General features: G+C 44.9%; 1 protein-coding gene across 1 annotated transcript; it reads right to left on the bottom strand.

Annotated features, from left to right (window-relative positions):
* Positions 1-2,499: 2,499 nt before the first annotated feature.
* LOC130878194 (C-C motif chemokine 4-like) lies at positions 2,500-4,449 on the bottom strand. Its single transcript, XM_057776027.1, has 3 exons — positions 4,290-4,449; positions 3,388-3,502; positions 2,500-2,864 (listed from the first exon to the last, which is right to left on the bottom strand). The coding sequence occupies exons 1-3, from the start codon at positions 4,363-4,365 to the stop codon at positions 2,777-2,779; spliced, it is 279 nt and encodes a 92-aa protein (XP_057632010.1). The 5' UTR covers positions 4,366-4,449; the 3' UTR covers positions 2,500-2,776.
* Between the last annotated feature and the right edge of the window lie 10,165 nt (positions 4,450-14,614).

Genomic DNA, 14,614 nt, shown 5'->3' with positions numbered 1-14,614 from the left:
ATTTTTCAAAAATAAAAAAATAGTTACTATGTAGCCAAGCTATTTTGCCTCTGGGTGTATACTTAGAAATTCCATACCATATCATAAGGATACCTGCACCCCTGTACCTATTGGAAAGAGGGCATGGGAGGAGAGCCGTACAGGCTGGCACGTAGATGTTGCTCTAGAGGCCACAGGTCCCTCCCTTTGCTCTGCCTCCTCTCTCTGGGTTCTTGCACACCCAGAAACCTGTAGAAAGTCCATATGGAAAGAAAAGCAAGCAGATAAGATACCTCACAGTAGACTAAAAAAGGAGGTCACACGCCAAGAGAAGGGAGAGACCTAAGTTTTACGTGATGCAACAGGTGGAGTCCCCACATTGCCACACAAGGAAGGCTCCATGACACATCCTTTATTGCTCCTGGGTGAAGCCGTTCTTCACAAAACTGTTGCAGAATTTTTGCAATCCCGCCTCTGCTGAGCTGATGTCCTCCCTCCCAGTTTTCCCAGAGTCAGGCCATATGGCTACAAGAACTGATTATAAAGGAGGAGCTCCTGACTCTGGTCCCAGCCCTCCTCTCTCGTAATAATGCAAACATGAATAGGTCCAGACCCTATTCTAGGCCTCGTCTGACAAATGAGAGGATGGGTGGATTCATCTCCAGCTAAGAATTCAAGATTCGCCGGGCGGTGGTGGCGCACGCCTTTAAGCCCAGCACTTGGGAGGCAGAGGCAGGCGGATCTCTGTGAGTTCGAGACCAGCCTGGTCTACAAGAGCTAGTTCCAGGACAGGCTCCAAAACCACAGAGAAACCCTGTCTCGAAAAACCAAAAAAAAAAAAAAAAGAATTCAAGATTCCCAGCATGCCACATGACGCTTAGATGTTCTCTCTGAGGGCCAGGTACCTTCAGGGAAGTCTCAGCTCTCTTCTTCAACTGTTGAAACAGAGCCTTATCTCGCTGTAGTCCACCTCTTTGGAGTATGCCCACCTCACCTGACCCTTTAGTGGTGTTTGGCTTACTTCCTAGAATGTTCCATTCTCTTCTGCACCTGTAGGGGTCACCCCTGCCAGTGTGTTGTACCAGTTCCCTATTACTGCTGTAACAAATCATGGTAATCTTGGTGCTTTAAAACAAAGCCCATTTAATTCCTTAGACTTTGGGGTGGGCCCTACACCAGCACCTTCTAACAGGGTAACTATCAACACCGGTGAATGGTGTGACTGAGAGGCTGAATTCAATTTTATTTTAGTTGCATTTTATTGGAAGTTAAGTAGGCGCGCTGGCTAGTGGCTAACATATTGGACAACACAAATCTAGACAAAGGAAACGAGAAGCCAACAGTTCTTAGCCACGAGCCTCTTAGACCTGCTCTGGGTCTGTTTCTATGGAGTCAGGATGCTAGAAGCAGCTGAGGGTGAGGCAAGGAAGGGAATTGTGTTTGTTGGCTCAGAGAATAGGGTCCGATTATACTTGCATCTGGAAGGCAATGCTGAAATGGTTTTCAAGGCCATTTCTCCTTGTCTATGTTACTCAGAGGGTCATCCCTTTGGGAATCACAGAAGTATGTCACTAGGAAAGATACCCGATACAGGTACTGACCTGGGGGTTGACATCAGCTGTCGTGCCGTTCTGCCAACACTGAGTAGTGGCCTTTGGTAAGTTATTGCTTTGTCTTTAGCCCACTTTCCACAACATGAGAGTTAGACTGGATGACCTAAGGGTTCGCTTCCCAGCTTCAATACCCTGCGAGGCTATGAACTACTCATCAGAACTGTAGTTTGTTTAATCCTACTTTTCTATCTGTCCTATTAAAGTGAGTTATGACTGAAAATTATTAAGTAACCATGGCTTAGGTTCATGGCATTTTTCAGCCAAATCAGTCTCTTAGGTTTCTGTCATCCCCTTTGCTTTGTGGTTTTTATTTATGACCCATGAGCTAATATGAACTTCAGAAATCCTTGTTTGCCACAAGTGCACAGAGTGGGGTTCAGAAAGGGAGATAAAACTTCTGGGTGCTTTATACATTTCAATACACTATTACCCCAATTTTCAAGTCAGAAAATCATGAGCTCTAGTAAGGTAAAGTCACTTTTCTAATGTCACAGTGATAATAAAGCATGAAGTCCCCTTTCTGACTAAACCTCATCCCCTTGCTCTGTGTTGTGTTGTCTCATTCAGTTTTCCCCGGGAATGCCATCTAATAACGCTTAGGACCAAAATTGTCCTTCTGGATCATTCTTTCACAAAGCTTCCCAAGAAAATCTACAAGCCTCAGAAAACCTCTTCTATCTGTGTTTCTGTTCCTTAATTTGTAAAACTGTAGGCACCAATCTCCACCCTCATACAGGTGTTAACACGCTCCTAGAAGCATTGAGAGACTGCAGTGAGCCCATGCAGCCAAGGGGACACGTTCAGGTCTCAGTATTTATTCATTCTCACTGCTTTTGCAAACTGGACTTTATCCCTAATAGCACCAGGCAGTTTCAACACAAATGAAAATCAATTTAAAATCACAATCGATATTTTTTAAAAAAATTTATTATGAAAATGTATGAAATCAATTACACGATCATATCCAAATAGCAAAGAAACAATAATGGTGGACCATCTCCATGGGAGACACATGTCCTTCAACTAAATATAAATAGTAGAAATAACATCAACTAAAATAACAGTCTCTATGAAGATTTAAATTAAGAATTGGGACAGGAATTCTTAATGGAAGGAGCAAGGAACTTCTCCACGGAAAGTGTCGGGGCTCCGGAGACCCTCCCTGACGTGGCTCCTCCTGCAGCTCAGTTCATCTCCAAGTCATTCACGTACTCGTTGACCCAGGGCAGGCTGGGGTCAGCACAGACTTGTTTGCCTCTTCTGGTCAGGAATCTGGAGAAGAAGAAGAGGACAGATGAGAATCCCATGGGACCTTAGAGGACATCTATCACTGTCCTTTGCCTATGATAGGCATCTCACTCTTTGAGCATTGCTTCTATGGGCAACCACAGTAGAATGGATCCTTCCTGGATAACTTTGACCCATCTAGACTTCTTGTAACTCTGAGCCCTGGGTGTGTAGCTGTGATCCCAGGGGTTCCCTATATCAGGAAATGATGGGTTTTAAGATCAATATGACTAGATCGTCCAATTTTTCATTGCTCCTTGAAATTGCCTTTCTACATATAGTATGCATCGTTGTTTATTGTTTTTGGTTTCATAACCTCTAGATATTATCATCCTCTCCCCCATTTTAATGACCATCCAGCAATTATCAGAACTCAAAAAGTGACATCACGACCTCGCTGTTCTTTGGCACAGCTTTGATACTTAGAACTGAATCCCTTCTGGTCGATGGTCCTTTCAGCTGCATCTGGCCCTTCTTGAGTCTTGCCCTCACCCCAGTGTATACTTACACCACAGCTGGCTTGGAGCAGAGGCTGCTGGTCTCATAGTAGTCTGTCACAAATTTGCGAGGGAGAATCGAAGAGGTGTAAGAAAAGCAGCAGGAAGTGGGAGGGTCAGAGCCCACTGGAAGAGAAAGCAAATGCAAGGTCAGACTTGTGCCTGGTGCTATCCACTCTAATCTTTACTGAGCATCCCTATTACTAGAGCTGGACACATGGTGCCCTGAATGCATGGCCATCCACCCAGAGTGGGACTTTTACTCTAAAAAGACCTTCCTGGTAGAGGAGAAAAAAAATTCTAGAAGATTGAAACTGGAGTGAGAATCAGAGAACCTCCCATTCCTTCATGTTACAGGTGGGGAAATCAAGGCAGAGACAGACAAGCTTAAACCAGAGAGAAAGTCAATTCAATATCTGGTTTCCAGCCCACCATTTTCCCTTATTGGATATCAATTCTCTTTCTTTCTTTCTTTCTTTCTTTCTTTCTTTCTTTCTTTCTTTCTTTCTTTCTTCTTTCTTTCTTTCTTTCTTTCTTTCTTTCTTTCTTTTTTCAATTTTTTAATTTTTTTTCCCAGACAGGGTTTCTCTGTAGCTTGGAAGCCTGTCCTTGAATTTGCTCTTGTAGACCAGGCTGACCTCAAACTCACAGAGATCCACCGGCCTCTGTCCCCCCCACCCCACCCCCGAGTGCTGGGATTAAAAACAAGTACAACCACCACCAGGCTCGACTGTTAAATCTTAAGGAAACAGGAGCTTAAGTAGTAATGTTTGGTAGTCTCTACATTTAATGACAGACTCTGGAATCCTCCCAGCTCCCTGTTGCCCCCTGCCCAAACCCTGCTGTTGGGCTGGCCCCAGCTGGAAAACTGAACCCACTGGGTCTCAAAGCAGCAACGGAAGAATCTACTTACTTGGTGCTGAGAGCGCTGGAGCGCAGAAGGCAGCTGCAAACAGGAGGAGAGAGAGGGTATATGCGCAGAGCTTCATGGTGTTGCTGCAGGAGGGGTCTGTACAGAGCTGAGACTGCAGAGCCCAGAAGCTTCAGAAGCTGGCTGAGTGTTGTGCTGCTCTGAGTTGGGAACCCCTCTTTATAGGGACTCTGGGGCTTGGGACAGAGGTTGGGGGTGTAGGGAGGAAAATGGAATTTCCTGAATAAAGATGATGTCATGGCATCAAGAAGTAAACTGAAGTTGGCCAAAAGTGAAGAGTTCCTCCCTGACTGTCTTTTCCCAGCAGTGACATCACGGAAGAGAAAGGAGGGAGCTGGAGCAGAGAAGTGCATGCTGGAGGGGGAAGTGGTACACCAAAGAGGGTGACTGCGATGGGTGTGTGTGAGAGAGAACCCCAGAGGAAGGATGCAGTGTTCACACTTAAGCGAGGTAGAAAAAAAACAAGTTTTGGAAACCCAGACAAAGAATGTTCTAGTACACATATAAGGATTGATACCTAGTGATGCGTTTATCATACCTACAGAGTGAGTAGCCCACCTAAGCATACAGCCATTTTTTAGCCTGTTCCTAGGAAATGCCTCACGTTCCTATCCTCTAGGGACGTGTGTAGGAGATCCAGCCTACCAAGGCTGGGGGGAAAGTCAGAATCAAAATAGAGCAAATGAGGAAAACTGGACTATGGATCCAGTCTTTTTCACCTTTAGCTCAATTACCCCGACTCACCTGCTTGCTTCAGTCCTCACAGTGGAGCAGGCTCCTCTCAGAGACAAAACATAATCAAAGAAAGAGCCAGACCTCCTCAGTGCTTTCAAGTTAAAAGTTGGTAGGGGCAGAGCAGAATCCTGGGGTGCTTTGTGGTCATTTCACAAAGTACAAGCTTCTCCTACCTCATTATTCCTCTTCTTACCTGTCTCTGCTGTTCTTTCTGTCCTCAGCCTTGTCACCTAACTCCCTGGTCATGTCTTCTGTGTTCACCGACAGCATAGAAGCTGGTCTTTCTCAGGACCAGGGTTCAGGGTTGATGCAGCTTCGTGGTCACACATCAAGGGTTTGGGTCTTGGCCTCTTCGTCTGCATTGATCATTTTCCATGGCATTTCAATTCAGGCGACATCCTCGTTGTCTGCTCTTTGTCAGGACAGATACCCTGGAATACAGTCTCATCATTTCCTCAAGGAGACCTAGCCTGTTGATGCCCAGACAGTGACATAAACAACTGTCCCCTGAGGTGGAAAATAAAGTGGTCATGAGGGGTGGTAACAGGGTATCAGGGAGTCTGAGGATGAAGGCTACCATTCATGTGAAGATAGAGTGCTGATGAGGGCTGAAACTTGTCGGGTTAAGGAGGAGCCTCTACCTACATCAGGCTGCGTGTTCATCTCCATTCACTAAGGAGCTGCCGAGCCATCTGATCTGGGGCACAGGAGGATGGCAGATATGAATGGATGATTGGTCCATGCATCCCATTCTAAGCAGGGCATCCTCAGAGAAGGCAAAGACTATTCCAGAAGGTTAGAATTGGACTGTGTCTCAGACTATATCACATTGCCTTCATATTACAGAAAAACCCGGGCATGGGGAGGACACCCTTAAACCAGTGGTGTGGAGTAGAGACCATCCACAGTCTGACTCCAAGCTGTTCCTTTCTTCCAGTGGTTGCTAACTCTCAGAAACTGGGTACTTGGGTATTACGACTATCTGCAGAGTACCAAAGGTCAGTAGGCTCTTGGGAGAGATCAAAGGTCCATGGAGGAAATGGGATATGTTCATGTGGATAGCCTGGCTTCTCTTCCGAACAGTGTGATGGTTAGGACTATTAGGGAAACCATTAAGCATTGGGGGCCAAAAGTGCGAGCATGCTTAGATCTAGGGTAATCCTAGAGGGCAAATGCTGAGATGGGAGAGCACGGTGAGTTACGGCACAGAGTCATTTTGCAAAGATAGTAAACCAAGAATTGATATTGCCAGTGTGGTATCTAAGTCACTTTGGGGAAATGGGAGCAGACATTGAATTGTGGGTGGAGGAGAACATAGATGTTGTGTAGAGTGCAGGTTCAGAGAGGCATCTGTAGCCGAGGGACCAGCTGTAGTAGCCCATCAGCTACTGCCAGACCTTGGCCACCAGGCCTTTGTCCCCAGTCACAGCCTTCTCCTGGGCTGTCTAGAGTAGAGGGCAGTGATTTGTAGGGTGTACAGTTCCTGAGAGAAGCTGCCAGTCCGTCCAGTTTGGGTGGACTCAGGAAACTCTCATCCTTTCTTAGTAAGCCACTGCCTTTGATGCTTGTACATGTGTTTCTGCCCTCTTCCCATTCTCCTGAGACAAGACAAGAGTCTGGTAAAGCTTTACTGAGCACCAAATAGGTGTCAGGGGCTTTTTCAGTGTTGGAGGACTGAGCACCTACTATGTGACAGGTGCTGTGTTAGTGTTGGAGGACTGAGCACCTACCATGTGTCAGGGGTTTTTCAGTGTTGGAGGACTGAGCACCTACTATGTGACAGGTGCTGTGTTAGTGTTGAAGGACTGAGCGCCTACTATGTGTCAGGGGCTTTTTCAGTGTTGGAGGACTGAGCACCTACTATGTGTCAGGGGCTTTTTCAGTGTTGGAGTTTCCTATTTTAAATGGATGAAACACAATTAATAAAAACTCCGTGTCAGAAATTGTGGTTCATCCTGAATATATTAAAAGCAAAACAGCCAGCCACTAGCTCTTACCTCGCCCTCAGTCTGAAATGATGATCCTGCCTCCAGGAATCTCAGATTGAGACTGAGACTGAGAGCTATCTCCCCACTCCCCATTTTATATTCCTCTCTAGGGCTGGGAATAAAGGCACACACCACTGGGATTAAAGGCATAGTCCTCCCGATTTCTATGGCAACTAGTGTATCTACTGGGCTTAAAGGTGTGTGTTACCATAATCTGGTCTGTAAGGATGACCAGTGTGACTGTTCAATTTGCTGATCTTCATGCAGTCTTTATTTATTAAAATACAATTGAAATGCCACTATAAATGGTGTTTGTGAAGTGTTGAGAGAGGCTTCTTAAAATGCAAGGCCTCAGAAGAGGGACTGCAAGAGTGCAAGAGCCAGGGCGAGGAGAAGTGCAGTGGGTGGGTGGGGAGGGGTGTGGTGGGAGGGTGAAGAGGGGTGCGGTGGGAGGTGTGGAGAGGTAAGGTAGGGAGGAGGAGTGCAGTGGGAGGGTGGGAAAAGGTGCGGTGGGAGGGTGGGGAGGAGTGTGGAGGGAAGCTGTCTTGGCTGTTGTACCGCTGTATGGCAATTATGACTGGCTTTACAAGATCTGCTCAAGGTCAAGCCAACAAAGCAGTCAGAATGTGAGCAGGCAGGCAGCAGTGGACTTAGTGGGTACCAGAGACAGGGAGAGGAGGTGGGGGAGGAAAGGAGAGAAGACTGGGAGGACAAAGGGGAAAAGATGGGAGGAGAGAGAAGAGAGGAAGGGAGGAGGAGAGGGCATATTGAGGGATCACCATAGGTATATGGGGGATTGGGGGGGATTATGGGTATATCCATGTATACATATGCCAAGTTGTCAAAGAAGAAATAAAAGATAAAATACAAAGTATGAATTTTTAAAGAAAGGTTGTTCTTCTTTTACCAAAAGTATGTATGGTGGCTGTAAAACTTTTAAAAGCTATAGGAAGGCACGAACCTTAAAATCTAAGGTTTAAAATTTAATACTTAAGACTTAAAATTCTGTATCATTATGTACCTAGCTGTTAGCACTTACATTCTTTCTCACACCAGCATGTCTGTCTTCCCATTGTTGGTTCATATTCTGCAGGGTTACTGAAGACTGAGTCATTCCTGACATACAGTATTGATGAATATGCAGCATTCCATCACTCAGAAGCCCTAACATTTGTGTTTAATGCATTAATACATAGGTAGGTTCATCCATTCGATTGTTTTGAACCTTTCTCGAAATTGAGCTGAGAACTCCTAGCTAGCCAGAGAGTGGGCTTTGGTTATTCATAATAAAATGAGCTCTTACAAGTGAGCTGTATTTATTATCTCCTATGTCACAGTAGGGTAGGTAAGGACAATGATAATATACTGTATATTTTAACAGAGTAAGGAGAAAGATCATTCACCACCAAGAAATTACCCAGTAAATATGCAGACCTTGGTTTGGATTCCTAGAGTTATTCACATTAAAATACTATATGGTGCCTATAAACATGTAAAGTCTGTGTTCTAGTTATTACTTAATGAAAATAATTAAAATTATTTTTAATTAAAAACTTGGAATTTACAAAAACCAGTGAATGATAGTAATTGCGGTTAGCACTTAACACAGCTCTTAACCATGAGTCAGTCCCAGCCTAAGTACTAACCTGTTCTGTTCTCCCAGTGGTGCTTTGAAGTCGGTATCATTATTAGTTTCTGTCACTCATGAACGCACTGAGCACAGAAGTGACTAACCTACAGAAGAACACACAGCTGATACGCCACAGATTTGGAAATGAAACCAAGGAAGTCTGGCGCTAAGATAAGCAAGTCTGAGAAGGAAACTCACTTCTTTGCAAATTTCTGTTAAAAGCTTAACGGCCAAGTCCGGTCAGTGTGCTGCGGTCTCTCGGGTCACATATTGAGCAATAGAATGCATGAATTTCTCTCTTTCTTTTCCTTTTTTTTTTTAAGCTTAGAATGTTTGGTAATTTTAATAGTTTTCCAAGACAAGGTGGAAGGAAATGGACACATGTGATGTGACATCAGAAGGGCACCGGGGAGGGATGGGGCAGCAGGGAATGGAGTGGAGAAGAATACTTTACATGTAAGGAATGAAGATATTGGAGGCTGGAGAGATGGCTCAGTGGTTAAGAGCACCGACTGCTCTTCCAGGGGTCCTGGGTTCAATTCCCAGAACCCACATGGTGGCTCAACTGTCTATAACTATATGGGATCCAGTTCCTTCTTCTGGTGTTCAGACAGACATACAGACAAAACACCTGTAAATATAAAAAAATAAATATTTTTTAAGTAGTAAAACTATATGTATACCAGAAAAACAGAAATTTTCTTTATTGGTCTCACTATGGATACATCACAGACAGCTGCGGGCAGTTCACAAAGGCATGGTCTTGGCAATCTGGAAGTCTGAAGAACGGCTTGAAAGCCAGGTAGGCAGGCTGGGGCCAGGTCACAGGGAAGTTTCCATGTTACTGGAAACAACAGCAGAGTGGATTTGAGGACTGTCACAGGAAGAGCAGACTGGGAGGGGGGCCTTAGCAAGACCACTTTGGTGACGCTGGGAGGAAACCCTACTTCTGGTTCACGGCTTGTGACCCTGCTGAGTAACTCAGAGGAATGCACAAAGGTAACCCTGGCTAAAACTGCTAGCCATGGAGGATGCGGAGCCTGAACTGGCCATCTCCTCTAACCAGGCAAGGCTTACAATGGAGGGACTGGGACACCAATCCAGCCACAAAACCTTCGACCTACATTTGTCCTGCCTACAAGATGTTGCTTTCAAGATGTAAAGGTGGCTTAAAAATTGTGGGAAGAGCCAACCAATGAATGATCCAACGTGAGACCCATGTCATAAGAGGGAGCCCGTGCCTGACCCTGCCTGGAGCTCCAGAATCCAGAGGCTGGGTAGCCCAGGGACCAGGGATAGGACCAGAAAAGGCTGGGAAAAAGTCATTAAAATGATTCAGAGAAACCTGCTTGCTCTTTGGGCTGAGGAGGAAGGAAGACTTGATTGGGGGAGGGGGAGGGAATGGGAGGTGGTGGCGGGGAAGAGGCAGAAATCTTTAATAATTAAATTAATTAATTAATAAAAAAAAAACAAAAAATAAAAACTTGAAAACATAAAAAAAAAATGATTCCTAATGATAATATTCTGCTGTACTCAAAGATAGGTGCCTAGCCCAATAGCCATCAGAGAGGCTTCATCCAGCAACTAATGGGAGCAGATGCAGACATCCACAGCCAAACACTAGGTGGAGGTCAGGGAATCCTGCAGAAGAAGTAGGGGAAGGATTATAAGATCCAGAATAGTCAATTGCACCACACAAAGAAAACCCACAGAATCAACTAACATGTGCTAGTTGGCCCATAGAGACTGAACCTATGACCAGGGAGCAAGCCTGGGACTGCCCTAAGCCCTCTACATATATGTTACAGTTGTGGAGTTGGCTGCCTTGTGGGACTCCTATCAGTGACAGCAGGGCTGTCTCTGGCTCCTTTGCCTGCTTTTTGGACCCTGTTCTGCAAGGTGCCTACTCTTGCTGCACCTTGATATGCCATGTTTGGTTGAGATCCATGGGAGGCCTATCTTTTTCTGCAGAGAAATGGAGAAGGAGTGGATCAGGGTAGCAAGGAGGAAAGGCAAAGGAGATTTATGGTCAGGATGTAAAATACCAGAGCAGACAATTTAAAAAATATTTTAAAAGAAATTATTCAAGTTGATTTCATTTTATTTTATTTTTTGGTTTTTTATTTTTATTCGTTTATTTTTTGTTTTTTAAAGATTTATTTTACTTTTAATTATATATAGGTGTGTGAGTTTATGTGTGGGTACCTGCACCTGAGATCAGGTACTAGTGAAAGTCAGTGCATCCCATGCCTCTGGAGTTGAAGTGCAGGCAGTTGTGAGCTGCCCAGCATGGGTGCTGGGAACTGAACTCAGGTCTCTGCAAGAGCCGTTTCTTAACACTGAGTCATCTCTCCAGCACATCCCCACACCAGCTTCAATGTCCAGTGTAGACTGAGGAAGATGACTAAATAGGTGTAGGAAGTTGGAAGTTGCGGGAGCAGAGAGAGGAGTGAAAGTGACTGTGACGTCCTGGCCTCTGACTTGGAAGCTTGATCAGACAAGATGTTTTCAGAGGATAGATAATCCAGAAGTCAGGGGGTGGATGGAGTCCAGTATGAAGATATACAACCAGATCTACGGTGGATGTACACACACACAAGCACATGCACACGCACACACACACCAGAGGAAATGGCAAGAACTCAGGCCGGAAATGAAGAGCTCACCACAAAATGAAGGGATGGAATTATGAGTCCTTGCTTCTCCTGGATGTGAGAAGGAAGCCTGACTTCAGGATGCTGTTTCTGCCTTCATGACTGATGGGTCGTTGCCTACCGCGACCTATGGACAGCCCCAGGTAGACCTCACAAGGGTGATATTTTCAATTAGCCCATTCATGGGGCCAGTGCTGGCAAACAAGAGGAGAGACTGATACCCAGGGAAGTGGAACCATGGTGGGTTAACTAGAAAGAAATCAATGGACAGAGCTGGATCATGGGAAGTGCGGGAAGTGAGAAGAGGCGAGAAGAGCAGCCAGAGGCAAGGACAAAGAAGAGGAGTTGTCCCACCAGACTGCCTGGACTCATAAGTAGGATACTGAGTTGTAGTGGGGCTGTGGGAAGGCTGAGTGAACAGTGAATCTAGGACACAGATTAAGCCCCTTGACACCAAGGATGGGTCCATTGTGTTGACTACTGGTTACTTTCTGTATGGCCGCTAATTGATCACGGCGTTTTCCCTAAAGAAGAAAAGATCTTGTCACTATGGTCTGTTTTTATCCTTCTCTTTCCATCAGTATTCAACTCTTCGATGAGTTTTCAAGCATAATAAATTTTATCCAATCTGTGATTTATTCATTTACCAAATATACATTAAGCCTCACTATGTTTCAGGGTGTATTGCTTTGTTGCAGATTCAGTGGAAAATATTGCTGATCGTTACCAGTTCTATGTGTGACCCCAAGCAAGCCAATTTTCCTAGAAATACCAATCTGTCACCTACAGACTCGTCGAACTCAATCCTTCCATGACTCAATCAATGTGTGTGCTAAACACATATTAGGCATATAAGTTTGTCATTTTCTAATCCAAGTGAGAACACATAGTGAAGACTATTTCCTGGTTTGGGGATTGATATAAAAACTCTTACAACACTATAGACACTGAGGAATATATATTCCACCCATTGTCTTCATTCAAAAGCACTAAATTAGTGACTTGGTCAGGAAACCCACCCTGTTAGACTCTACATGTGCTAGGATGTGTTATCCAGACTCTACCAGTAAGACACTGGGCAAATTAAAGTATAGTACAGAATAGAAAAAAGTTTCCTGGTGTAACACACAATCCCCTGTGCACAAAGAAGCATAATTATACTGAAACTCTTCTCAAAATACATGTCACTTCTTCCATGAAGTTGGGTTCTAGAGATAGGCTACATGTATTATCTTTTGAGCCTAAGGGAGGATCTGATGTGGTCTCGGTCACACAGATAGCACTTGAGGTCCTTTGGGTCACTAGTCACTTCCTTTCATAGTTGTGGGATCTTGGGGGAGTCCCTGGACATTCGGGTAACACACAGGCCACCTAGACTATTAAGTATCTGCAGTGGTAGTTGTGGGGGCTCAAGAAAACCCCTGGGCATACAAATAATGCAAAAATCACCGAGACCATTGGCCACCTCTGGTCGTGCCTGTGGGACCTTGGTATTGGCTGTCCCTAAGACAACATAGATCACCAGGCTATTAGCCACCTCCATTCCCAGCCTTCTAGGTGGACAACAGGCTATACATCTCGCCCATTGAAGAGACTACCCTGTGTGTTTAGTTAGCACTCTTGGTTTTTCAGAGCTTTCCTGTGAGATAAAGGACATTTGTGCTCCCACCAACACTATTAATGTGTAAAATTCTCAAGAATTTAAGTGAAGATATGCTGTTCCGTACCAATAGGAAATGTCTTAGGGCACAGGATTGAAGCACATTTTAAGACATTAAACTTAACCTCTCGTCACCAGCAATAAATTTCTTTTTCCATAGAGATGAGAATTCTTTTTTAAACTTTATTGATTTTGATTGTATGCTTATGAGTGTTTGGGTGCATGTATGAGCCTGAGATAGTCAGAAGAGGGCTTGGATCCCCAACAACTACAGGTCCGGGTGGTTGTGGGCTGTCATGTGGATGATGGACACTGGACTCAGGTCTTCTGCAAGAGCATCCAGTGCTCTAACTGCTGCGACATCGCTCAAGCCCCTGATCTGAGAATTCCTGAAACAAATTCTTAGAGTCAGGAAAGATCAATCTTAGCGAATCTTTGCTGCTGTCAGCAGCACCTCATGTTCTGATGGTGTTCACTTTGGGAGACAGGCTGTGAAATGTCCCTCGTTTCAAAATGCCTTAGAGGGCTGGCAAGATTTCTTAGCAGGCAGTATCAATTTCTATATATACTTGACTCTCTGAGTTCAATCCTGAAAAGAAGAGAAAGATGCAGGAATCCTGTCCTCAGGCTTCCACATACATGTTACAGCACACGACACATTCATGTACACAGAAAAACATTTGTGCCCTACACACATGCATTGTACTAATAATAACCAGTATAAAATAAAATTTAAGATGTAACTCTATGGGAACTTAGAAAGGAGCGACTTCCTATGGTGTGTCCTTGTTTTGCTTATGTCTGAAGCCCTCTATCATTTCCTTGTATCAAATCTATGAATTCCAACTCCTGAGGGGAGAGCTTGGAGCCAGCTCTCTCTATGTTTAAAGATGCCTTCATATTTGGGCTGTTTTCACAAAACTCTTCCCTAGAGAGTCTTTTTCTAGATTAATGGGCATAAATATTTTTAGGCTCCTCACATATCGACACCCACACCTGAAGTATTTTTATGATCCCCAAATACTCCCTACCCCAGTGGCCTAGTCACTTCGTAGCTGATGATTGGACAAATATCTGAAATGTGACCTCAAGTCCCCTACAGCTCTAGCCGCGAATGCTTTAACTCAGCTGCTCATGGTGGTGGCAGAGGGGCTGTTGTGCCACCATCCACAACTCTTCCATCCACGCGGTTAGAGAAGCTGAGAAACGACAGAGTTTCCGTTCCATGGTGAGAAACAGGGCTACAGTGTTCACTCACAGAGTGGTTTCTATCAGCAGGGACCTGCTCAGAATAGCCCTGAGTTGACATTATCCTAGCTCCTCCCGCTCACCAGAAAAACTAATTTCCCCACAGAAGTAAGAATAGGTCATGAGTTGAGAGCTGGGACTACACCTCAGAGATTCTATTCTTGGATATCCTGAGCCCCATGTATTCCCCGAGGACCCTGGGTTGTGCAACATCCAACACGACACCATTACTGTGCTTAAAAATTTCCCTCCACACCCCCAGATTCCATTTCCCGTTCTGCCGGGGCTGCCTATAAAGAGAAGAGGCATATGTCATCAGATGCCAGCAGGACACACGCGGCAGTGAAGACCGGTCTCTGCTGACAAGCCCAGCTCCATCACCTGCCTGCATC

Source organism: Chionomys nivalis, chromosome 7 (genome assembly GCF_950005125.1).
Source record: "Chionomys nivalis chromosome 7, mChiNiv1.1, whole genome shotgun sequence".
Taxonomy (NCBI): Eukaryota; Metazoa; Chordata; class Mammalia; order Rodentia; family Cricetidae; genus Chionomys; species Chionomys nivalis.
The sequence above is the reverse complement of the archived record's forward strand: the minus strand, read 5'-3'. Positions and strand labels throughout refer to the sequence as shown.